This window comes from Symphalangus syndactylus, chromosome 5, assembly GCF_028878055.3.
Source record: "Symphalangus syndactylus isolate Jambi chromosome 5, NHGRI_mSymSyn1-v2.1_pri, whole genome shotgun sequence".
In the NCBI taxonomy this organism is placed as follows: Eukaryota; Metazoa; Chordata; class Mammalia; order Primates; family Hylobatidae; genus Symphalangus; species Symphalangus syndactylus.
Window position 1 is genome coordinate 38,601,731 of NC_072427.2, and position 27,167 is coordinate 38,628,897.

Below are 27,167 nucleotides of genomic sequence, written 5' to 3' on the forward strand. Positions count from 1 at the left end.
CTGATTATCAGGGAAATGCAAATCAAACCCACAGTGAGATATCACTTCACACCTCTTCAGATGGCTATTATCAAAAAGACAAAAGAAGGCTGGGTGTGGTGGCTCACACCTGTAATCCCAGCACTTTGGGAGGCCGAGGCGGGTGGATCATGAGGTCAGGAGTTCGAGACCAGCCTGGCTAACATGGTGAAACCCCGGATCTCTACTAAAAATACAAAAATTAGCTGGGCGTGGTGGCGTGTGCCTGTAGTCCCAGCTACTCAGTAGGCTGAGGCAGGAGAATCGCTGAACCCTGGAGGCGGAGGTTGCAGTGAGCCATGCCACTACATTCTGGCCTGGGCAACAGAGTGAGACTCCGTCTCAAAAAAAAAAAAAAAAGGCAAAAGACAAGTGTTGGTGACAATGTGGAGAAAGGGAACCCTTATACACTGTTAGTGGGAATGTAAATTAGTACAGCCACTGTGGAAAACTGTATGGAGGTTCCTCAAAAACTTAAACACAGAACTACTGTATGATCCACCAATCCCACTTCTGAGTGCATAGCCAAAGAAAATAAAATCTTGAAGAGATATCTGCACTACCATGTTCATTGCAGCATTATTCATAATAGCCAAGACGTGGAAACAACCTAAGTGTCAGCTGATGACAGATGAAAGGATGAAGAAATTGTGGTGTGTGTGTATCATATGTATACATGTACATACACATTGGAATATTATTTAGCCTTAAAAAAAGAAGGAAATTCTGTCATTCATGACAATATGAATGAACTTGGAAGATAGTATGCTAAGTGAAATAAGCTAGACACAGAAAGACAAATACTGCATGATCTCACTTACATGTGGAATCCAAAAAAGTCAAACTTATAGCAACAGAAAGTCGATGAGTTATTACCAGGGGTCAGAAGGTGGGGGAAATGGGGAGATGCTGGTTAAAGGGTACAAACCTTCAGTTATAAGATGAATGAATTCTGGAGACCTAACATATAGCATGGTGACTATAGTTAATAACCACATATTATATACCTGAAATTTGCTAAGAGAGTAGATCTTAAGTTCTGACCACACACACACACGTATCCAAGTGAGATGATGGATATGTTAATTAGCTTGATCGTGGTAATCATTTCACAAGGTATATTATATTGAAATATCATGTTGTACACCTTAAATAAAAATACTTTTTTTGGGTTAGTTATACCTCAATAAAGCTGGGATCGGAGAAGGACAATTTTGCAAGAGAAAATTTATCACATAAAAAGTGTTGACCACAGGTGACAGCTGGAAGTAGGAACAACTTTCAGCTTTGTTTTGGGATGCTGGGGCAAGCTATAAATGCTCATAGGTGAAGAATCTTATGGTCTTTCTTGGCATTAGTAGGGAGCCTTTTCCTTTTTTCCTACCTCCTGCCCTCTTGAGTCCTGCAGAAATGTAGTACCTGCTGGAGACAGCAGGGTGCAGTGTGAGTGTCCAGATTTTCCCTGCCCTGGCCATGTTTCTGGTGATTCAAGTTAAAGATCCCTAAGTCCCAAACTCCATACAGTTTGCTTCATTTGAAAGGACGCAAAGAGCTCCATGATGAGAATGGGCATCTTTTGAGGAAGTCCTGGGGGAACAGCTGATGTAAACAGAGGAATTAGGTCCGTTATATGTAGATCAACCAAAATCCTACCCAAGAGCTGATGTTTAGGCTTGGGTTCAATATTTCTCAATGTCAAGGTTTACAGTGTAACGGGGGTTAACCAAACATTTAAGGACAGTCACAAATGGTAATATAGACATAGCAAAGTTGGCTACTAGTTTATCTGCACTATCAATGTTAAGAAACAGAATTGTAATTTTCACTGGAAAAATCTGTCATCATTGCCCATGTGCTTATTATAGAAGTCACCATCTTTGCCATCATCATTACTATTACTTGCATATTATAGGTCTCTTTCATTGACACAAAGATACAGACCTTTTAAAGGGAGAAGGTCTTTTACTTTAATGCTTCAAAGTCCTTTGGGATGTATTTTCCCTTCACTAGGTATTAGCCTGTTATTAACAATCTGCCCACTATAGCACTTTAAAACACTGAATAATAGGTACTTCTGTTTATACCAAAGGCCTATTAAATTTTAATTTAGATATACTCTGTTAGCCTTCTTCCATATAAATAAAATACCTTCCCTAAAGAGAAAAAGTAAATCTCATTGAGCTCCCTTGGTGAATACCTTGTATATCTTGAAAACAGAGATAGGGAGATCTTGCAAATGAGAGTACTAGAGGGGGATTCAGAGAGAAGTATTCATTCATTCATTTAATAAATATTTATTGAACATCTATTATATGCTAGACAGGGTGCTAGGTGCTGGGTATATAGCAGTGAACAAGAAGGAATTATGATATTTCTGTAGACTTTGGTTTTTCCATTCTCTGAAATAAATGTATTCATTTTTGATGCTTATATATCACTTTGAGATGATGATAACGCTCAGTGACTTTTAAAAATAATGCTAATTCAATTCTGATTCGACTCACAGTTTGAGAACCTGCTGAGGGCTCCTGTGACAGTTTTACATGTGGTTATGCCATTTGATTTAATAAGAACAGCACCTTATATCTGCTCAGCCTCTCAGAACATACTGTGAGGAGGAGGGCAGGAATTTACCAGTTGATAACAAAAAAAAACAAGGCTCAGAGAGGTCAAGTGAATTGTCTACAGTATCACACTAGTTAGTGGAAAGACTGGGGCCAGAACCCATTGCCATTGCAATGAAAATATTTTCAGATTTTTAAAATTCTAGGCTGATATGCTGTATTTAGAAACCCTTAGAAATTGTTTTCAGACTTTATGGGATATACTATGGTATATATCAGGGCCTCCATTTTCGTCTTTCCTCACAATTTGTACTTTGTGACAAGTCTTACTTCCTTTCTGTAGCTAACCTTATGGTTTGGAAGGGCCATTACTACTCTCCGGTAGCTGTTTTTCATATCAATTCTTCTTAAAGATTGGATTTTCTTTAATTTCCTTTTCAAAAAAAGTAATAACTATCAATGCTCATAATAAAGATTGTTGTTTCAAAGTTCACAGTTATCTAAAATAAGAGTTAATTAATTAATTTATTTTTGAGACAGGGTCTTGCTCTGTCATCCAGGCTGGAGTGCAGTGGTGGGATCCTAGCTCACTGCAGCCAGCCTCCAACTCCTGGGCTTAAGTGATCCTCCTGCCTCAGCCTCCCATGTAAGTAGGATTACAGATGTGTGCCACCATGCCCAGCTAATTTTTTAATTTTAATTTTAGAGATGAGTCTTGATGCCCAGGCTAAAAGAACTTTTTTTCCTTTTTCCATCACCTGAAGCTTTTATTTGGTAAAAGCCAGATCACCATTCTCCTCAAGAAACAAGAGGCTACAATCTAAAAACCTATTGATATCGGTAGGAAATGGTCAACTAAATTCTATGATAATTAATGAACCTTATATATATTCAATTTCCTGTGAAATATAAAGAACAATGTGTGTGTTTTTTTTAACTTTTAAGTTCGGGGTACATGTGCAGGTTTGTGACATAGGTAAACTTGTGTCATGGGGGTTTGTTGTACAGATTATTTCATCACCCAGGTATTAAGTCTAGTACCCAGTAGTTATTTTTCCTGATCCTTTCCCTCCTCCTACCCTCCACCCTTTGATAGGCCTCAGTGCGCGGTGTTCCCCTCTACGTGTCCCTGTATTCTCATCATTTAGCTCCCACTTATAAGTGGGAACATGTGGTATTTGGTTTTCTGTTCCTGTGTTAGTTTACTAAGGATAATGATCTCCAGCCATATCCATGTCCCTGCAAATGCAGGACATGATCTTGTTCTGAAAGAATTTTTTAATTTGGGAATTTTCATATAGAGCATCTTTGCCAATCTATTTGTTTAGAGATTTTATATGAGGAACAGGAATGGGAGAATTGCTATATAAATGTATATTTATTTGAGGTGAATCCAACATGATATTTCTAAGACTTAGGTCATCATTATTATCCATATGTGTTCTGTGCTTTTTCCCACCACTCTTTCCCACCAAGTGAGCCTGTTTCTCACTTGGAATACACTCATTCTTATCCTCCTCCTAATTTTCTTTCGGCTCAAATCCCACCTTCTCTGCAAAACCTTTCTTGATTGCTCCCAACAGAGGGGATCTTTCTCTTGTCTGAATGCATGTAGAAAAATCATTTGGCTGTTAAACTGACATTACCTTTTTGATGTCTCTTTTATTGTTCTACGTAGTTGTCACTTAAGCCTTTCCTTGCTCCTCATTTTTCAAGCCTATCTTCCCAACTAGAATGTGAACTCCCTAAGGGCAGGCACTTCCATGTCTTTTGCATCTTTGTAGCTTCTCTACCACCTAGCACAATGGCTTATACATAATAGATGCTCAATAAACACTTGTTTTGTTTAGAGTTTCCCCAAAGTGAGTAATTAACTACAAAAGATCTGGATCATCTGGAAGTTCCCAAAGTCCGTAAATCAACAAATAATAATCAGGTGGCTGGCCAAATATGACCATCATTGTGTTAGACATCATGAAGAGGTAAAAAAAATTCAAGGCCTAGTACATTTTCTAAAGGATTAAAAAAATCTCGTGGAGGCAATATTTATACCTATGAATCAATACAAGTATAAAACAATTGTGTGCATGTATGTATAGCAAATAAAATGGGATGATGGATATGAAATAAGCTTTGTCATGATACAGAAGATGTCTTGTTTATTTCCACAGCAACTAACAGGAAGACAGAGTAGGTCCTCCGAAGGTGTTTGTTCAATGAATATGTCATCCTCCTCAACTTAAAGCCTTTAGTAGGTACTTCATATTCCTCCTAGAACCTACTAGGTACTGTTTATCATTGATCTTGGCTCCAGGACCCATTGGGATTTGGAAATAGCTTTTGCTGCTATTTGTTTACTGCTTGGATCCCCTTACATAATATCATCCTTATGTGGGAAGGCCAGATCTCCAACATGGCTGCCTTGCAGCTCTGTGTATTCTGGAGTGCTATGTACTCTGCGCGCCATTTCTGAAGGCCTGGAATTTCCCCATTTCTAGGATACCAAAATCCTGGACCTAAATCCACTGGCAGGAGTAGTCTTAGACCATGTTCCACCATCTCCATTTCCCAGGTACCAGCCCCTTCTTCCTTGATTACAAAATGACCGTGTGTTCTACTTGATGCTTCCAATATTTAAGTCCTACATTTCCAAAACTTCTATTCTGCTAGAACCTCATTCTCATCTCCTTAGGTCTAGAAAGAATTCTCCACTTTCTTATCTGGAGTTGATTCACAATTGTGGGACTGTCCTTGAAGCACTGCTGTCATTTTACCTATTTTGCCTCGGCCCCCAGTCCCCTTTGCCCCCCCCTGCATCAGCATGGTAAATTATGGGGCCCAGCTGGGGCCAGTGGGCATGAATTTGAAATGGATGCAGTCACCTCAGTTTTCTGCTTCCCATGTCTGTTGTAAGACCTGTGTGTATGTGAGTAAGATCATGTATGTGAAAGTGCTTTGCAAACAACATTCTATACAAATTTTTATTATCGTTATTCATGTATTTTTTTCTGATTAGAAATATAATACGTTTACTTTTTATTTTTTTGAGACAGGGTCTTGTTCTGTTGCTCAAGCTGGAGTGCAGTGGCACGATCATGGCTCACTGCAGCCTCAATCTCCCAGGCTCAAATTATCCTCCTACCTCAGCCTCCTGAGTAGCTGGGACTATAGGTGCACACCATCATGTCCAGCTAATTTTTAAAAAATTTTTTGTAGAGATAAGGGTTTTGCTATGTTGCCTATGCTGATCTCAAACTCCTGAACTCAAGTGCTCCTCCCATCTCAGACTCCCAAAGTGCTGGGTTTATACACATGAGCCACTGAGCCTGGACTATAATACATGTTTACTTTTGCAGAAAACACAAAGAAAAAATAGCAACCACCCTCTATATTAGTATCCTATTGCTGCTGCAACAAATTGCCACCAACTTACTGGCTTAAAACAACACAGATTTATTATTTTACAGTTCTGTGGGTCAGAAGTCTTACTGGGCTAAAAATCAAGATGTGGGCAGGGCTTTGTTCCTCCTGGAGACTCTAGAGGAGAATCTGTTTCCTTGCCTTTTCTGGCTTCTAGAGGCCGTGTGCCTTCATTGGCTCATGGTCCCTTCCTCCATGTTCAAGGCCAGCAGCACAGCATCTTCAAATCCTTTTCTTTCTATGATCCCCCTGGCCTCTCTCTCCTTTTTTTTTTTTGAGACGGAGTCTCACTCTGTCACCAGGCTGGAGTGCAGTGGCATGGTCTCAGTTCACTGCAACCTCCACCACCCAGGTTCAAGAGATTCTCCTGCCTCAGCCTCCTGAGTAGCTGGGATTACAGGCGCGTGCCACCATGCCCAGCTAATTTTTGTATTTTTAGTAGAGATAGGGTTTCACCATGTTGGTCAGGCTGGTCTCAAACTCCTGACCTCGTGATCCACCCGCCTCGGCCTCCCTAAGTGTTGGGATTACAGGTGTGAGCCACTGCACCTGGCCTGCCTCTCTTTTAAAAGGATCCTGGTGATTATATTGGGGCCACCTGGATAATGCAAGATACTCTTCCCAACTCAAGATCCTTAATCACATATGCAAAGTCCTTTTGCCATGCAACATAATGTTCACAGATTTGGGGAATTAGGGTGTGGATATCTTTAAGGGACCATTACTCTGCCACCTTCAATCCTGCTGTCCAGAAATAATGACTTATAACATCTTAGTATATATCTTTAGGTTCTTTTAACTCTGCATTTATATATTTTTTCTTTTTATAAAATTATCATATTGCATATATTGTTTGTGATCTGCTTTTTACCTTTATCTATTCTATAAAGTTTCCTGTTAAATATTCTTCAAAAACATTAGTTTTAATGTCTTCATCGTATGCAATTTCATTGGTCTATCATAATTTGCTCTAAATAGTCTCCATAGTTGGAGATCAGGTGTGGTGGCTCAAGCCTGTAATCCCTGCACTTTGGGAGGCCAAGGCAGGTGGATCACTTGAGGCCAGGAGTTTGAGACCAGCCTGGCCAACATGGCGAAACCCCGTCTCTACTAAAAATACAAAAATTAGCCAGGTGTGCTGTGTGCCTGTAATCCCAGCTACTCAGGAGGCTGAGGCACAAGAATCACTTGATCCTGGGAGGCAAAGATTGCAGTGAGGCAAGATCATGCCGCTGCACTCCAGCTTGGGCAACAGAGTGAGATTCTCCTTCAAAAAAAAAAAAATCTATTGTTGGAATTTAGACTATTTGAAATATTTTGCTATTCTTAATAATAATGTGATTAATATATGTGTATTTAAATCTTTGTGATTATTTCCTGGTGATATTTTTTTAAAAGTGGATGATTATTAACATTGGAATTTGCTGATACAGAAAATGAGTGCTTTAAAATGTTACTGAAATAAAGAATGTTTTGCACTGTAGGTTACCTCAGATGCAAAATAAGCTAACCTCCTCATTTTATAGCTGAGAAAACTGAAAATGAGGGAAAGTGATAAGTTCAAAGTAATATAGCAATTTAGAAGAAGAGTTGGAGGCCAGGCACAGTGGCTCACACCTGTAATCCAAGCACTTTGGGAGGCCAAGGCAGGAGGATGGCTCAAAGCCAGGAGTTCAAAACCAGCCTGGGCAACATAGCGAGACCCTATCTCTACAAAAAAAAAAGAAAAAAGAAAAAGAGCTGGATTTGACTGTATGAAACTTTAGTATGATGAAGAGCATTACAAATAAAACACAAACGACAGGATTGGGATCCAAGCACATGAGGCATGGAGGGGTAGGGCACAGATAGAGTAGGCAAAGAAGATGGCAGGAGTGGTTGGGAGATTAGTTACATTAAACAAATAAGTAAACTGAGCAAATAAGTAACTATATTGCGGGATAAAGACTCAAGTTTCTCATTGTTGGAGAAGTTATTTATTTTTTAGTGTTCCAATAAAACTTTATTTACATAAAATGAATGCTGGGTCAGATTTAGCCTGTAGGCCATTGTTTACCAATTCCTGCTCTAGACTATTTTGATCCTCCTGTTTCTGGGATTTTCTTCTTCTTCTTCTTTTTTTGGATACTGGGTCTCTGTCGCCCAGGCTGGAGTACAGTGGTACAATCACAGCTCACTGCAGCATTGACCTCCTGGGCCCAAGCAATCCTCCCACCTCAGCCTCTCAAATAGCTGGGATCACAGATGAGTGCCATTATGCTTGGCTAATTTTGTTTATTTTTTAAATTTTTTTGGTAGAGACTGGACCTTATTGGCCAGGCTGGTATTGAACTCCTGAGCTCAAGCAATTCTCCTGCCTCAGCCTCCCAAAGTGCTGGGATTACAGGCATGAGCCACCACGTCTGGCCTGGGATTTTATTTTGTAAATATACACAGTTACTATGTTCCAAGTTCTATTTAGCTTTTTATTTTTATTTTTTATTTTTTTAGTTTGTAAGTTTAACTAATGGGTATGAGGTTGGGTTTTTTTTGGTATTTTTTATTGATATGTAATAGTTATATATATTTTGGCTATACATGTGCTATTTTGAAACATGTATACAATGTGGATACATTGTAATTGTACCCCAAATCAGAGTAAGCAGGATATCCATCAAGATATTTACTTTTAAGTGTGGAAAAGGGGAATTCTAGAAAGAACCTTGAGGTGCTGGATTGAAATTGGAGATGCTGGCAGGAACTCATGGTTTTATAATATAAACACTCATAGATATAGAAATAGTTATAGATGCATATATGTATGTATATGTACATATGTGTGTTTATATGCATATATGTGTGTATAACTGTGTGTATGTATTGTACCTACGTAATACGTGTACTTGCTAGCTCTGTCCACTGAAAGGTCTCAGAAGGAGTGACACTCCAGTAGCAATGGCAGCACTAGGAGCCCAGATCTTACAGGGCTTCTGAGTCGATCCTAGGTCCAGGGCAAGGAAAACAGAAAATGAGCCTGGAACATCTTATTGTGTCAGAAAGTAAGACATGCTCAAAGAATGATGAGGACTTGTGAAAAGGACACAAGACACACCCTGAAGGGTCTCCCACTGGCCAAATCTGGAACAACTGAGCATCGAAACAATGAAAGTATCAAAATACAACCCATTAAATAAAATAGAAACCCATGAGTTCATACTGACATAAATACATACAGACCTACAGGCATACATGAGAGGTGGAGAAGGAAAATTGTTTCTTGCAGTAGATTGCCAGAAATTTCTACACAAAATTTTACCAGAAAATTTTCCACAGAAATACAAAATTACCACTATCATAGTGGTAGTGGAAAAAGTTGCCAATGGATGCCAAGTTTTCTGGGTGGAATTTGATAAGCAATACATTATTGTGGTACTCTTGGAGCACATTTCTACAAAATATTACTAATCAATGACAAGGGAGGAAATAGTAATTTTTTTTTTTTTTTGAGATGGAATCTTGCTCTGTCACCCAGGCTGGAGTGCAGTGGCATGATCTCGGCTCACTGCAACCTCCACCTCCTGGGTTCAAGCGATTCTACTGCCTCAGTCTCCCGGGCAGCTGGCACTACAGGCACATGCCGCCACGCCCAGCTAATTTTTGTATTTTCAGTAGAGATGGAGTTTCACCATATTGGCCAGGCTGGTCTCGAACTCCTGACCTCGTGATCCACCACCTCGGCCACCCAAAGTGCTGGGATTAGAGGCGTTAGCCACCACACCTGGCCAGAAATAGTAATTTTTATGGTGGAGAAACATGGCCAAAAATAAAAAGATAGAGAGGAAAGCCACAAGTGACAATCTGAGAGAAGGTATTTACAAGATGTATAATAGTCAAAGAATGACAGTTTCCAATATACAAAGAGCTCCAACAAATCAACATTTGTATTATAGTCCAATTTAAATGGGGCAAAAGGTATGATTAGGCAATTAAGAAAAGATATATAAATGGGCAAACAAACATATGAAGAGGTGTGGATCTTCACTAATAATCAAAGAAATGCTGAATAAAACAAAAATTTTTTAACCTGTCAGACTGACAAAAAATGAGAGGTTGATAATATGCCTGCCAGTTGCTTCACTGGCATCACAAGACATGTCAATTGGAAAAAAAATTAAGGTGTTTTCTGAAGTGGTAACACTTGCAAAATGGCTAGAAAATATGCCAGTGATTTGTAAATAATCTATTATATACAGAGAACAAACATACTTCTCTTGCTAATGTAGAAACACCCTTTGGTGTGGTCACTGAGAACTTCTTCCAATATTCTGTTGATAACTATAACACAAATGATCACATACTGAAGTATTTATGGGAAGGGACAAGGAGAATTCATAGTATGATAAAATCAGAGAATCTAGTATCTATCTATCCCATTCATCCAATGAATGTTTGAGCTCCTTCTTCAAAAGCCTTGCAACACCATCCAGCATCTGCTAGAACTCCTCCATTGTTCATTCATTCAGTCAGCAAATATTTACTGAATACCTACTTTGTGCCAGGACAGAAGTAAGTGCTGAGAATACAGTGGGGGAGCAAAAAGAAACACAGCACATTGCTTAAAAGAGCTTACAATTAATAGGAGGAGAAAAATATTAATCAGATAGTCATGTAAATAAGTTTAAATTTGTAACTGAGATAAGTGGTACGAGGAATGCTCGTACACAGCTACACAATGATATGAAAACCTAAAAAAGGAGAATTTGACTTTGTCAGGAAGGTCAGGAAGCGCTTCAATGAATGTGGCTTAAGCTGAAATGTGATGGCTGGAAAAGGGGCTAACTAGGTCAAAAGAAAAGGCAAGAGCATTTAAGGTGGAGGAGCAGCATGTGTAAAGGCCCCATGGTAGAGGGAATATGATGAGTAAGAGGGAATGAGACAGGGTTTGTGGATGGACCAGACCAAAACAGAGGGCAAGTTAGGGTGAGACAAGACTGGCCAGGTACATGGAACCAGCCAAGTGAAGGGTGGGACCTTTCATCCAGAAGCCCAGAAGAGTGGTAAGCCCAAGGAAGGACTGGCATTGTGTTTGGAGATCCTTTTGACTGCTGTGTGCAAGTTTCCTTATACCAAACTCAAATAAATAAAAGCCACAAGTCAACTGTCCCCATAGTTCCATCCTTCCTATTGTCCCAAGGACCACAGTTTTAGCTTTCTCTTTCTCATTCTCCTTCTTCCTTTTTTCTTTTTCTTTTTTTTTTTTTTGAGATTAAATCTCGCTCTGTCACCCAGGCTGGAGTGCAGTGGCATGATCTCAGTTCACTGCAACCTCTGCCTCCTGGGTTCAAGCAATTCTATTGCCTCAGCCTCCCGAGCAGCTGGGATTATAGACATCCACCATCACGCCTGGCTGGTCTCGAACTCCTGACCTCAAGCAATCCACCCGCCTGCACCTCCCAAAATGCTGGTATTACAGGCGTGAGCTACTGTGCCCAGCCTTTTTTCTTTTCTTTTCTTTCTTTTTTTTTTTTTTTTGAGACAGGTTCTCACTCTGTCACCCAGACTGGAGTGCAGTGATGCGATCCTGGCTCATTGCAGAGGAGGTGGGAGGTTGAGGCTACAGTGAGCTGGGATCAAGTGATCCTCCCACTTCAGCCTCCTGAGTAGCTGGGACTGCAGGTACATGCCACTGTGCCCAGCTAATTTTTTTTGTATTTTTTGTAGACATGGGGTCCCATTATGTTGCCCAGGCTGGTCCTGAACTCATGGGGTCAAGTGATCTGCCTGCCTCGGCCTCCCAAAGTGCTGGGATTACAGGCATGAGTCACCACACCCAGCCAATCTTTCTTATGACAAATATTTGGGGAGGGCAGCCTCCCCTGGCTCCTCCTCCCCCTGCATCCCTGCCATCCAGATTTCCCCAGGGAGCGTTGTTTCTGTCCTGCCTCTACCACAGGGAGATTTCCGAATGACCTTCAGTTTGTCCTTTTCCCTCTCAATGTACAGGCCTGAGAACGAATGTAAAACCAATGGAGGGCCCAGGAAGGCAAATGGAAAATGATTATTGAACAAGCTGAAAACTGCCAAAAAACATAAACTCTCACTTTGAAGCCATCATCTGACTGAAATGGAGACTGTAAAACTGAGAATAATGATTCTAAAACAACTAAAGTATATGTACAAGGCAGATGACCAGAGGATATTGTGATATCGAGAGAGGAAGGCCAGGAGGTCATTTGACAGAGGTCTGGACACGCAGCACTAAGAAAGGAGCAACCGGACATTTTAAAACATGAGTCCTGTGAAATAGTAGTGAACTTGAACATTATACTTTTAGGTGGGAAAAGCAAAGTGAAAAAGGTTAAAGATGATTTATCCTGAATATTATATCTCCGCACCATAACTATGAACGTGAAGAATCTCACAAATGGAATATTAAATAAAAGCATACAGTAAAATAATAATAGATAGGATGTTATGATCTACAAAATGCTTAAAAACATGCAAAATAAAACTCTACATTATTTTTGGGTGTATCCATGTGTGGTGAAAGCATAGAGATGAAAGGGAATTAAAACTCCAGGTATGAGACAGTAGCTTCCTCCTGGCCTCTAGGAGGAGGAAGAGCCATGTGCTTGGCAAGGAGTACACAGGACTGCAGGTGGCATTGACACCACTTTGTTTCTTAAGCTGGGCAGGGGCACGTGATATTGATTATATTATTATTTAGACCTTTTTATATTTCTGAAGTATCTCTCAATACGTTTTTTAAAGAAAAAAATTAGACAATATAAGTTGTGGGTAAACTACTGATAAGAAAAGGAACAGAAATGTGAACTCTTAACTCCTTTCTAGTGATTGATTTTCTATATAAAACAGGCTCTAGACAGGTTCCACTCCCTGGATGGCATAAAATAGTTTCATGATACATAGGGATAACACTAATGGACAGAATTGAGGGCCTAATCAACAGAGCTGTGAACTGTGAGGGGTGAGATTCAGTCACTCTTTTTTTTTTTTTTTTTGAGATGGAGTTTCACTCTGTCACCCAGGCTGGAGTGTAGTAGCATGATCTCGGCTCACTGCAACCTCTGCCTCCTGGGTTCAGGTGATTCTCCTGCCTCAGCCTCCCAAGTAGCTGGAATTACAGGTGCATGCCACCAGGCCCAGCTAATTTTTGTATTTTTAGTAGAGACAGGGTTTCTCCATGTTGCCTACGCTGCTCTCAAACTTCTGAGCTCAAGGCATCTGCCCACCTCGGCCTCCCAAAGTGCTGGGATTACAGGTGTAAGCCACTGCACCTGGCCTCAGTCACTCTTTAACTCCAACTGTACCTGAATGAGACAACCCTAGCCCTGTATTTCCAGACATAAAGCCTGGTCTCACTTGGATTCGCATGGGCCATGTAGGTGTTGAATTTAGAGCAAGTTCATCAGAGAATCAGTGCTATTTTAGAAGAGCCCTCATATGCCCTATTGTACTGTAGGTGTGTAGGGTGCAGAGTCATTACATATTTTAGCATTTCGTGTGGCATCCATTCAACTTACCTGTTGTTCTAAGGTGCTTGGATCTATAAAAGTCACCAGATCTATAGAAAAGTAACCAACCACATCTCTCATTCTGCAGGCTTTTCCAATTTGGAGGCACAAGTAAGTGAGAACTTGGGGATCCACTGAGGTCTGAGGCATGGTAGTACCAGAGGAGATGAAGGGGCTTTCGGCATGAAGCTGGTCCCCTGTGGACAGCACGCTGATTTTCCCATTGGGCTCTATCAGCATGTCCACTGTCAGGTTGGTGACATTGTCTGCAGGTGGGAATGCTTCAATCACACCCCCTGGTGGGAAAAACATGGAGTAGGTGAAAGGACACATGCATTTTGTTTGACTTGGGCTCAGATTCTGCATCTGCCATGTCTTGAGAGACTTTGGGTAAGTAGCTTACATTCTCTGAACTTATTTTTCTTTATCTGTAATATGGGCGTAATAAAGCCCACCTCATTAGATTGTTGTGCATCTTAGAGATACTGTATCTATCTATAGTATTTAGCCCAATGCTTGGTATATTGTAGGGCTCAGTGAATGGTAGTTTTGATTCTGATTATAATTTGAAGACACCGTGAGGATCACTGGGTCTATGCCCACTCATTAAACAGGGAACCCAAGAATTATGGTCAAGTCCCTCATGGGGAATTAACTGCCCAGAGTCCACAGTTGGCATCTTGATGACCAATGTGCTCTTTTTGGTAAACTTCACTGCTTTTTGAAGGTTTGACAGGTTTGGGCTTTTTGCAGGCAGAGAGAACATTGACCATCATGTCAGCCAAAGGACTTCTATATAAAGCCAGTTATAAAACATTTTTAAAAATATAGAACCAAGAGATATTGCCGTGTTTGAAGAACACATATGCTCTCTCTGCTGATAATGAGAGCTTTATAATTTATTACATTTTACCCTTTGCTTTGAATGCCAAAAATCATAGAGGCAAGTCTGATGTTCAAGCACAGCAATAACATCTTTCTGGCTAATTTGTGGGCTATCTCAGTGGTGTCCACAAAAATTACATAGCCCCAATCTTCTGTTTTTAGGCCCAACTTACAAATCTTACTGTATATGTCTTCTTTGCAGAGAAAAAATTTAAGATATTGTTTGTAAAGAGTTAGATAATTTAAAAGTAAAAACAACAAGTGTTCCATAGATAGGGTGCCATCTAGCACCTGACAGCACTAAGAGAAACTTGGCCTGTATTTCACAAATTTGCTGGGGGCTGGGAGAAGTGTGACCTCTGCCTACAGGTATAAGCCACAGACTTTGAACAGCATACAAAGAAAAAAATGAGCAGTTTTCAAATGCAGTCACCTGTTACTTCATCCAAAAGGCACTTTCCTTAAATGTCTATAAATTTGGTCAGAGGTAGTCCTAACAAACACCAAGTTTCAAAAGGAAAGCCGATTTTGGAGGGTACATATTCAAATCCTAATTTTTCTATTGGTTTGTTTGAGACATTCTTTTCTTCAAATGAGGCCTACTTGTGTGTGCTATATCTAAATACCAGTTGCTGAGGATTTAGCAAGGTAAATGCAACAAAAAAACAATGACAAAAATCTACAAAAGTGAAAAACCTAGTGAGACTCTATGCTTTGGTTAACTTTGTGGCTTCAGCTGTCACCTATGTTTTGAAAGACAGTGCTTCAGTGGAAACACATTATCATTCATAACTGACAAGATTACTTGGGTATTTTATTTCAAAGTAGCTTATTTGTACTATCTTCTCAGCATCATGACCATAACCTTTTCACTGTTATTTTTTTCCATGCAAAGCAATTAATTCCTCTTCTGAAAAAGGTATTGCCACAAAGTTAGAACCTGTCTCTACAAAAAAATTATAAATTGTAAACAATAAATTAGCTGGGCATGGTGATGTGCGCCTGTAGTACCAGCTACTCAGAAGGCTGAGATGGGAGTATTGCTTGAGCCTGGGAGGCCAAGGCTGCAGTGAGCTATAATTGTGCCACTGCACTCCAGTCTGGGTGACACAGTGAGACCCTATCTCAAAAAATAAAAATTAAAATGAAAAAGTATTGCTTTTGATATAATCCTATGACAATTTAGAAATCAAATCCCTAGCACATTTTGTGGCCATAAGCACACTGGAGATAACATAAATGGAATGAAACAGGCAGTGGTGGAAGCTGGAGGGAGGGAGATGGTGACCTTAGAGTCGGGAAACCTGGGAGACACCCTGGCTCAGTTAGGGACCATTGATGCAGGGCCTGCTGTATGCACTGGGCTGAGAGAAAGGCAGAAGCTTTGAAAACACATGACTTTGAAGAACCAGGTTTTTTAATGTGCTAAAATTGTAGGATCTAACTTTGTGTTCCATTTACTACTTATTTGTTGTGTGATTTTCCCCAAGTCCCCTCCTATCTCCGAGCTTCAGTGTCTTCATGAAGAAAATTAAGGTAATAAGGCTTCGTACTGCTCTCCATAAATAAGCATGGCTGAGAAAGCAGGATAAAGATGAACAGGAGGTGGAGGTGAAGACTTAGCTTGTGGTTATACAGCTCAGATGAGATAGTTGCTAGGAAAGCCTTTCTCATCTACAAAGCTCACATGAAAAGAAATAGTTTAGAGGGAGGCTTTTGCAGGCAGATGCTGGAAGATCTGGAAATTTCCTAACACTTTGACCTGAACGGGCCTGGAGATCATCATGGTCTTCCCCCTGTAACTTAAACAAAACAAAACAAAAACAAACAAAAAAACAAAACCTTATTAGGCTGGGCGCAATGGCTCATGCCTGTAATCCCAGCACTTTGGGAGGCCGAGGCAGGTGGATCACCTTAGGTCAGGAGTTCCAGACCAGCCTGGCCAACATGGTGAAACCCCGTCTCTACTAAAAATACAAAAATTAGCTGGGCATGGTGGTGTGCGCCTGTAATCTCAGCTACTCAGGAGACTGAGGCAGGAGAATCGCTTGAACCCGGGAGGGGGAGGTTGCAGTGAGCCAAGATCGCACCATTGCACCCGAGTCTGGGCAACAAGAGTGAAACTCCATCTCAAAAAAAAAAAAAAAAAAAAAGAAAGAAAAAACACCTTATTATTGATCTTGTGTGTGTGTGTGTGTGTGGTAGCCACTTGATTTTCTTCCATTTATGCATGGGATTGACTTTCCTTACTTTGAGTTGTCTATCAGTGGGTACATGTAGAAATTTATAGAATCACAAACTTTTAGAGTTGAAAGGACATTGGAAGTTGTCTAGCACAACTGTCCCCTGCAAAGAATCTCTTTCCAGCAATCTTGTTAGATGGCTGCAATTCAACCCCTTGCTTAAATAATTCATTAACAGGGTGTCCAGTACACCCTGCCCAGCCAGTATATTCCAACAACCAACAGATCTGTCCTTTCATACACTCTTATACATTGAGCTACGATATGCCTGGATAAATGTAACTACTGGCTCTGCTCAAGACTCCTGGAGCAGCACAGAGGTAGCTTTTCATGGGCTCTTCTATGTGTTAGCAGAGTGATTTGGGGTTAATCTTTTGTACTTCCGTTTTCCACCTCTATAAAATGAGGGTGATAATGGTGCCCACCTCATAGGATGGTTAGGAAGCTTCAATAAGTTAATATAGATATACTTAGAAGAGTGCCTGGCCCATAATAAGCACTATCTAAGCTCACTATTTTATCATCACTGTGCTATTATCATCACTGTGCTATTGCTCCTGCTGTTATCATCTGACATGACATTATCTTACCATTATTGATTATTGCTGAGATTATTATTATCACTTGACAGCAGTGGAAAGATGCCTTCTCTGGCCTATTATACTAACCCTCTCTTCTTGTGCATGTGGGTAAGCATATAATATGTCTTGCACTGTAACCTCCTAGAGAGTGAGGGCTGTCGCATGGGTGTGCCTCTGTGTAGCACCCCCACAGGGACCTCTGAGACAGTAGACAGGCATCATTCACTCCATTCATTCCCTCATTCATGGACCACCCAATGTTGTTAGCAAATGAGGATGAAGTAGGAGGAGGAGGATAAAAGGAATGGAGGCTCGCTTTGTTCCTGGACTGTAGCAAATCCTTGTTTGGAAATGCTATATTCAGAACTGGAAGTGAGACCATTTTTGCTCTCCTAGAAAACAGAAGGAGAAACTAACACTTATTAAAGATAATTTTGTGTAAGGTTCTGTGGTAGAAACTTTCATATCTGTATTTCATTGAATCCACCCAATGAAATGGGTGGTGAGGTAGGTAAGTGAGGAAACCGGGCCTTGGTGGGTTTAAGAACCTTGCTCAAGGTCACAGATGGGGTCTAGACCCAGGTAATCTGATTCCAAAGCCCACCTCTCAGGAGAAGTTTGTGGTGTAAAAAAAGGCCCAGAATCTTGAGCTTCCTATGCCATGCTTGGCATGCTAGGTTCCTATTTACTTAAGAGGCTGGGTGTAAGATAAATATTTAGGCAACATTTGAAAAAGAAAACTACAGGAGCACTTTTCTAAACCAACGCAGGAGATGCAAAGTATTTAAATTGGCCCCAATTGACCCAAAACTAGAATCCAAGGTTGTGTAGACTAATCCTCAATAGAAACTTTACAGTCTTATTTACCTTGACTGAGAAATGTTTGGAGGAATTTCCTCCACGTCGGGAACCGTTTCTCATTGACTGGCTGTGCGTGCTGTGCTAAAATGCCTGCCAGCTCCTCGGAGATCTTCACCAAAGCTGGCTCCTGCAGAAACAAATTAAATAGAACCACAAGCAATTTTACTACAGAAATGAAAACTGCTTGTGGAGTGATTAAAAACCAGGCCTCCAACAGGCAAAAAAAATGTGGTTACTGTTTACCCAGAGTCAGAAAGCCATTTTGAAAATGTTCTCTCTTTTTTCAGCCATTTCAGTTTTCATATTTCAAAAGTGATTTGGTGCCCTAAAAATTCTTAATTGTTCCTGTTGTCTCTGAAAGGCACCCTTCTCTCTGGGCATCAGGAAACCAGGTTTCAGACCCACTGCAGCTGGCAGCCTGACCAGCAGAGTGTCCTTGGGCAATATCTTTTCTCACTCTGGGCCTCAGTTTCCCTTTATATAAAATGTGGGGTTAACTTTTTTTTTTTGTTTCTGGTGACTACAGGTATGTGTCACGACACCTGGCTAATTTTGTATTTTTAGTAGTGACGGGGTTTCTCCATGTTGGCCAGGCTGGTCTCAAACTCCCGACCTCAGGTGATCCGCCCGCCTCGGCCTCCCAAAGTGCTGGGATTATAGGCATGAGCCACTGTGCTCAGCCTAATTTTGTATTTTTAGTAGAGACGGGGTTTCACCATGTTGGTCATACTGATCTCGAACTCCTGACCTCAGGGGATCCACCTGCCTTGGCCTCCCAAAGTGTTGGGATTACAGGTGTGAGCCACTGCACCTGGCCACCTCCGTATGTTTTTTAATTTTTTTTTTTAATTTTTTGAGATAGTGTCTTTCTCTGTCACCCAGGCTAGAGTACAGTGGTGTGATCATAGCTCACTGCAGCCTCAGTCTTCTGGGTTCAAATGATCCTCCTGCCTTAGCCTCCCAAATGGCTGGGACTACATGTACACACCACCATGCATGGCTAATTTAAAAAAAATATTTGTAGACATGGGTCTATGTTGTCCAGGCTGGTATCAAACTCCTGGCCTCAAGCAGTCCCCCACCCCGCCTGCTAAAGTGCTGGGATTACAGCTATGAGCTACAGTGTCCAGTCATCTTCCATCTCTTTAATCTGTGCCATTTCCCCCTTGTTGGTGGATGTCTGCATCCTACAACTTCATCATCAAAGGCTTAAACTATGGCTGAAGCTGTAAAGGTGAGATTTTAGGTAGGGATGGGTTGGAAGAGTTAGGTGGGAAGGAGTATTGGGGCCAGCCTCAGTTTGCCTGAAATCCCCCCTGGGTCACAGTCTCATCTGTCTGGATGTGAGGCTGGCCCCATACCATCTGTAAAACAACCCATAGACTAAAGAGCCTCCTGTCAAAATGAAATCAGTAGAGAATCCTCTAACGAATAAGAGTATGGCTTTTGATCTCAAAAGCCTTGGTTTGCCAGGACAATTTTTTTTAGATGTCCTAAGTTGCGATACTCTTCCTCTTAGACTATCTAAACATTTTCAATTAGAAGCCACCTCTTCAGATTTTATTTCTGCCAGAAGTGACGCAGGGTACTGGACTGAAACTCATATGATAGACAATATTCATATTCAAAATATGGAGCACTGACAAGAAAAACTCAGATTTACTTTAGGTTGCCAGGGAACTTCTGAATCTGAGTGATGGTGCAGTAATTTGGAGGGATCAGCTTTGGGGGTGGGATTGGAATATTAGAAATCACACACACTTATTTCCAATTTCCCTACCATTAAAAAGTGATTGTCCTCTATGCACTGCTCGCCCCAACTCCTTGGAACAGCTGGTTGATTCTAGGTCCAGTGCCCATTGACAATCCACAGTAGAAGACAAACATCTGACATTATGCCCTCGGCAGGTTCAAAAACTTTGAATAACTTCCGAAATATCCAGAAAATCTTGGTGGGAGAGTTTCATTAGTTAGCTTAGGAAGTGCTTGACATACAAAACAGAACTGCCCTAAGAAGCGGAGAGCGCCCTGGCTCACACTCAGCTCAGGACGACTCCCTGCACAGTGGGAGGAGGTCTGTTAAGAAGGGCTGGTGAAGCGCTCATGCAGAGAGCTCTGCCTTGTGATGCAGAGGCAAGGAAACTGCTGTCAAAGCAATGGGCCTTTTCCCTCCCTTCATATCCTATACACCGTGCACATTTTCTCTGATCTTTACTGTGAATTACCTGATCGTCCCAAAGCCCTGTATCTAAATTATAAACAAGCATGTGAAATGCGCAGCTCCAGCAACCCGGACCCCTTCTTTGTTCCTTCTCTGAACAGTCCCCCAAATCCATCTTTCTTTTGTTTTACACTTGTTTCAGTTAAAACCATTCCATTTTATCAAGGAAGACCAATTGTCTCTGATTTATGAAGTGCCCCAAAGCTGGGACAATGAAACACAGCATTAGAATTCCACTCTTCTCTGGAAAATGGAATGGCAAGGAAAGGAAGTCTCACAGCCCAGGCCCTCTCTCAGGCAAGTGGGAATTTCTTTGCTCTGCCTTGATTAAATGGCCTTTCTGCCCCACTGCTGGGGAACGTGAAATCATCTACCCAGTTATACACTATGTGGTCATTCATACCAAGACAGTCCAAACATAAATCATTCATTCATTCATCTATATAGCAAAAATTACAGAATGTCAGGCCTTTTAAGCAACTGAACTAGAAAAAAGTGATATATATATATTATATTTTATATATTATATATATATATATATATTTTGAGACAGAGTCTCGCTCTGTCGCCCAGGCTGGAGTGCAGTGGCGCGATCTTGGCTCACTGCAAGCTCTGCCTCCTAGGTTCACGCCATTCTCCTGCCTCAGCCTCCGGAGAAGCTGGGACTACAGGCGCCCGCCACCGCGCCCAGCTAATTTTTTTTTTTTGTATTTTTAGTAGAGACGGGGTTTCACCGTGGTCTCGATCTCCTGACCTCGTGATCCACCCGCCTCGGCCTCCCAAAGTGCTGGGATTACAGGCGTGAGCCACCGCGCCCAGCATATATTTTTTTTTTTGGTGTTGGGGAGAGAAGGAGAAAAGGCAGTGAAGGAGCAGGTAAAACCCTTGCCACGTAAATCTTGAAAGGAGATCTCCTTCAACTTGAGGATCAAGTCCAAACTCCTCAACACGACAGATGAGGAAGGTCCTCTGTGATATGGCCTCTGCCTCCTAATGCAGCCTCACTTTCCTGCCCAGCTCTCAGCCTCCCCCTAACCTGCCCTCCTCTGCCTCCCCTTGCTGACTCCTCCTCATCCTTCCTGAGGTCGTTCCAGCCACAGCTCTTCCAGGAAGCCTTCTCTCCAATTGGGAGAGAAAGCTTTCTTTGTGCTCTCCAGCTCTCTCGGGGCTGCTTAATGGCATGGGCACTGGCTTTGAGGTCAGTCTCCCAGTGCCTAGCACAGGGAACACTAAATGTCTGCAGAATGAGTCATGATGGTGATAAACATAGGACGTAGTCCTTAAAGCTGAAGTTACAGAATAAGATGAAATGTGAAACCTCTCTGGGCTCCTCCTTGCTGCTCAGGAAGCAGCTGGAGGGAAGGCTGCTAAAGAACCACGAATTCTTCCTGGGTGGACTTTATGGGATTCCCTGCCTCTGAAGGGCATCGGGAAGATAAATGAGGTCACATTTATGAAGTGTCCTCAGATGCAACATACTATGTGAGGGCCAATAAGTAACTCATCAGCCTGCTGCTTGTGTATGGCATCTGGACACTGTGCCAGGCTTCTGCCACCGCCTCTGCTCACAAAGCCAGCTATTCTGCTTTGACGCTTGGAGTTTTCACTGTGCACAAAGCCCCAGTAAAGGGGTAACTTTCCTAGAGGAAAGTCGGCTGCTGGAATCTGGAGGAGTAATTGTGTCTCACCATGAGAGGTACACAGCGGAAGGCACTGGCAGGGTGACATTCAGTAGGGATGCTGGGGCACACAGAGGCAGCTTGGGGCCATGATTCATTCTCTAAGAAAAAGGCATGGAGAGGAATAATGCGAGGTAAGAGGAGAGGGGTATTAACTGTTTAATTTATTTCTTTATTTTGAAAGTGTCTGATGGGAAAAACAAGGATTATACTAAGAATGGCCTCAGCACCAATGAAAATTGTCTTCCTATCCCTACAAAACAAACCAAAAAAATACAGCAGGACCTGCAGCTCATATATTCAAGTAAGGTCAGAAAAATGACATTCTTGGTAAAAGCTTCATTTTATTTTATCCCCCCAACAAAACAACCCTTTACAGTCTGGTTTCTGCTGGTACTCAGAAGCTGCTTGTGAACTGGTGGGTTAGGCCAGAGCTCAAATCCAGGAGCAAAGGACTCCATTGCAGCAGTGGTTTAACAAGCTAAGAACACTCTTTTCCCAAGAAGCAACACGGTCCCAATGGCCACAATGGGTCTATTGACGTCAGATGCAAGCTCTCAGTTTTTGGGGGGCTTTCTGTTCTCTAGTTTTTATCATTTTGCATAGTTCAAACATAATTGCCACAACTTTAAGGGCAGATGCTGGTAAGGGAAGATCTGTAGCTATTCAAGTTTATTTTGTTCAAAACAAACTTACATACACACAAACATACACACACACACACACACACACACCCCTTCCATAACAGACAAACACTCCAATTCATGTGAATCATTAGAATACTATTTGTAAAATACTTTGTCTCATCACAGGTTCACATTCATGATCTCATTCAGTCCTTTCAGCAACACTCTACAGTGGCCACTACGATGTTATTTCTCTTGCTTTAAAATGGGAGCTGAGGCACTTAGAATGAAGAGGCTTGTGTAAGATCACTCGGTGAGCTTCAACAAATGATGAAAGACAGAAAATAACAGTTAAGGAAACCATTGCTAGCTTGCTTTCTTCCTCCCTTTTCTATCTTCCCGAAGTGTATATATATTGAATATCTGTTATAAGCCAGCAACAGGGGCACATCTTTATCTCAAAAACTTGTGAAATGAGGCTGGGCGCGGTGGCTCACGCCTGTAATCCCAGCACTTTGGGAGGCCGAGGTGGGTGGATCACTTGAGGTCAGGAGTTCACGACCAGCTTGACCAACATGGTGAAACCCTGTCTCTACTTAAAATACAAAAATTAGCCGGGCATGGTGGTGGGCACCTGTAATCCCAGCTACTTGGGAGGCTGAGGCAGGAGAATTGCTTGAATCCAGGAGGCAGAGGTTACAGTAAATTGAGATCGTGTCATTGCACTCCAGCCTGGGCAACAAGAGCAAAACTCTGTCTCAAAAAAAAAAAAAAAAAAAAAAAGACAACAATAACTTGTGAAATGAGTAGTTAGGAAGATTTTTTTGCTTTGCATTGAGTAACAACAAGGTGATGGACGATGGACGACCACATCAGTGTTTCAGAGAGGCTATTATCCATTTTGAACAGATCATTTAGAGCTAATGACTTGGGAAGTGTGGAAGGAAAAATATATACCTTGTTGATAATAAACAAGTGCTAGAAAAAATACATTTGACTTTTGAAAAAAGTCAGAATTCCAGATTTTCATTCCATCATGATTGCACTGGCTCTGGGAATGCAATTAGCGGCTAGCTTTGTGGGGCTGATGCTCTAGGGCAATTCCCATCAGAAGAAACTTCAGCCCCATCTTTGCCACTGCACAGGCTTGCCTCCACTTTTTCCAGTGCCCACATTTACCTCTCAGAGTGCATCAACAATCGTCACGACCTTGGAAGGTTCCAAGACATCTGCAGAAGGCACGGGGCTCCACCAGCCTGGCCGATGCACCCCAGAGATTCTTGTCTACCAAGTATGTACCTCGCCTCTTGCTCTCTCTCTTTCTATCAAGAAACTGTAAATTTGAAGGAAGAGATGTCTGAATGAATGAAATTCAGGATATCTTAGGGGAAGCCAGTAGACTCTCCACTGCACTCAATGACTAAAGCTAATGACTAAAGCTTAATACTGCACTCAATGACTAAAGCTACTTCAAACTCTACAGAGTTAGCTTCCCCAACCAAGTAAATTCCAAGAGTGCCTCTCTGTGTGTGTATTACACACACATACACACATACAGACACACATTGGTGTAACTGGGTCATGTGCCAATCTGCAGTGGTGAATTAATAACTTTTTGGTTAATCACCTCACATCTCCCATATCAGACACTGTTGGTGTTCAAAAGAAAATCAAGGGACCTGCCTACATGGTTCTGCTTTCTAGATGCTTCTGACATCCCTACATGGAGACTGGAGAGTGAAAAGGGCAAGACAATGACCTGAAAAAGTAAGCAAGAGACTGTCAGTGTTGAAAGGAGCCATGTGGACTATCTAGGACAAATGCCTCGTGTCACAGAAGAGGGAACGAGGGCTTCTTCGGTCATACTGGGAGGCTGCAGGTGCTCTCTGGCTGCCTCTGACTCCTGGGTAAGTGCTCCGGCCCTGCTGCCTCTTCAAAAGTGTAAAGTGGGGAGCACCATGAAAGGTGCTCAGGATTTGAATCAGCTAGTGGTACACAGATTGAGAGAAGGGAGGGGTTCCAAATTTGAGGGTGCATTTAGAAGGGCTGCTTCCTTGTGCACAAGATACATTTTAGTCACTTTTTAGGCTTTATTAAAATCCTAAAAGCTTTTAATGATTAAAAGCTCACCATGTGGTAGGCATGTGCAGGGGTGGGGTGGGGGTGGTTTACATTTATTATCTCAGCCACTCTCTGAGGTAGACAGACAGTGTCATCCCCTTTTCATGTCACACTGCCATAAAGTAGCAAAACTGGGATTCAAACCCAATTGCTACCAGTGTGCCATGATGCAGTGGAATCTGTGCTGGTAACTGCCATCAAGGCACAAGTGCTCAGTCTGGGCTGGATTACATCATCCACAGGTGATGCTAAGTCAGTGCTGTCAAATGTATGAACATATGGTAGCATGGGCCTTTGTCACTGGCTGCCCACCATCTATGTCCCCTCTTTCAGGGTAATAATATTTCAAACTTCTTTCAAGACCAATCCTTTCCCCATGCCTAACTATGTGAGTTGATTGAGAGTGTTGCCCCCCAACTCAGCTGCAAGGATTGGCCCTGATGAGCAAAGCCACATCCTGGCTACAGTGATTGGTTCAGGATGGGCACATGACCCAATTAGACCCATCAAATATTAGGAGCACTTCCTGGGGACTTCTGAAAAAGCAGCTTTATGCTCTTCTGAGAATGCTACCAGATAAGATGTTCTGTCTTCCTATTGCCTTGAGCCAGGACAAACTGCAGGAGCTACTGGCAGCCATCTTGTAACCCTAAGGATGGCCAGCCTTACAATGGAGCACAGTATACAGGAGAAGTGGAAAGTAACTGGGTCCTTGGTGATATCACTGAGCCTTGTCTGAAGCCAGACCAATGTTTGAATTTTTAGTTAGCTGACATAATAAATTCTCTTTATTTTTAAAGCCATTTTGAGATAATACATTCTTCTCATCATTTTAAAAGCCATTTTGAGTTGGGTTTTCTATTACTTGAAACTTAAAACATTTTAAACTGATGCAATGGGTGAACCAAACCGTGTATCCACAACCCATGATGGGTGTTTTAGGCCAGCAGATGCTCTGATCACTGTGTGCACTGGTAAGTCTCATTCTGCAATCAGTAGTGGAGTTTCCACTCATTCCTTTCCATCAAGATTATTAGAAATAGTCCCTCTTTAGAGTGCAAAAATATGCTGAGAGGATGAAGAAAAAATGAAAATGTCTTTGGCAAGTCATAAACTACTTCCCACACCTACTTAAAGTTTAAGGACTGCTTTAATACTCCATGTTTAATTGTTAATTGAGAATTTAAAAATCAAAAATGCCAACTTTGCCTTCGATGAGATGGAAAATTATGCTGCTGTAGAAGGTAACATAATGTAAAACAGCCAACATTACCAAGGCACACAAATGTTTTTGGTATGTAAAATTGCTTTGTAAAATATTTGCTCCATCTGCTGAAAGCGGCAAAGACAATTTTCCCTTGATAGCTAATGGCCCATTTCGCCTGTGTGGCAAGTGATTCGCTGCGGTGGCGGCTCTCATTAAACAGAATGGTGAAAATGCGGTATATAATTCCATACTTATGTAGCATTATCCACTCGATGCTTCTCGAGGAGTCTGTCCCTCATTATCTATGCCTCCACCTTGCACCAACATGCAGGCCTAGCAGTTGATTTGACTCGAGAAGCGTTTTGTCCAACTGAGGCACATATGTTGTGCCTCCATTCCAAAGCTCAGCACAACTGCTTTGCCCCCCACCACAAACACTAGAGAGGTTCATTCCCTTTCAACTTTCCAGCACTTAAATTGCTGTTTCTTTTTTCCTCTCACCACAGGGGGCTGTGGTTTTCTTTCTAGGCTCACCCTGTGCGCGCTGCATGCTGGGGGTTTCAATAGATAAAGATTAAATGCTTCTTGAAATTCTTAATTGAACTTTGCAAATACAGAAAGGCAGGAAAATTTTTCCCCGGGACAAAATTGCCATCATCAAAGCCCCGACAAGCCCTGTCCTTGGTTCATGGTGTATGTGAGGGCCTGTGATCCTTTTCTTTCAGGGAGTTGTTTACACTACTCCCAGAATTACTTCAACATCTGCTAAAGGAACAATTAAAGATAAATAATCCAGGGTGGTTTAAAAAAAGAAGAATATGTTCATGTTTGGGGAATGATATTAAAAAGTAGTTACAGCAGCAAGTGACTGGTGTTTTAGAAATATTTTTAACATTGGAAAATGGTTTTAAGGAAATTATATTAAAATATAAGAGTGACATCAAATAAATACACATGCCCGTTCTAAGATCATGCAATATTTTAAAGCAGAAACCATGTGGTTTTAAAATCAGCCATAAGTAGAAGTAGCCATAATTATCATTACTGGTAACAGGGTCTTTCTTTCCAGTTAAGAGAAATATCGCTGGTTGAGAAAATTGCATATGCTGATGAAAGCTCTTTAATTGAAAATTAAAAACAAAAGGAAACACATGTGCCCTTTGGACTTGATTTTTTCATTCAAGTAGTGGGGGAGAGGAGTGAGTTTGTGGAATGAAATGAGAGACT

The 27,167-nt window shown here is 41.5% G+C and overlaps 1 protein-coding gene and 1 long non-coding RNA gene across 17 annotated transcripts in view; one reads left to right on the top strand and one right to left on the bottom strand.

The window, feature by feature from the left end:
- Window positions 1-27,167, top strand: part of LOC129482354 (uncharacterized) — a 110,929-nt gene that overhangs the window by 78,748 nt on the left and 5,014 nt on the right. The window contains exons 8-11 of the long non-coding RNA XR_010120699.1: window positions 11,985-12,315; window positions 13,605-13,906; window positions 22,171-23,903; window positions 24,317-24,519. This is a non-coding gene — a long non-coding RNA (uncharacterized lncRNA). The remainder of the gene's footprint in view (window positions 1-11,984; window positions 12,316-13,604; window positions 13,907-22,170; window positions 23,904-24,316; window positions 24,520-27,167) is intronic.
- The window catches only part of IQCH (IQ motif containing H), a 256,651-nt gene that overhangs the window by 58,589 nt on the left and 170,895 nt on the right, over window positions 1-27,167 (bottom strand). For all 16 annotated transcript variants that reach the window (XR_010120697.1, XR_008657668.2, XM_055278015.2 and 13 more), the window contains 2 exons: window positions 18,093-18,213; window positions 13,526-13,812 (listed from right to left, as the gene is read on the bottom strand). Coding sequence is in view for 14 of the 16 variants with exons in the window: in XM_055278015.2 (XP_055133990.2) it covers window positions 13,526-13,812; window positions 18,093-18,213 (408 nt within the window). In the remaining 2 variants the exon portion in view is untranslated. The remainder of the gene's footprint in view (window positions 1-13,525; window positions 13,813-18,092; window positions 18,214-27,167) is intronic.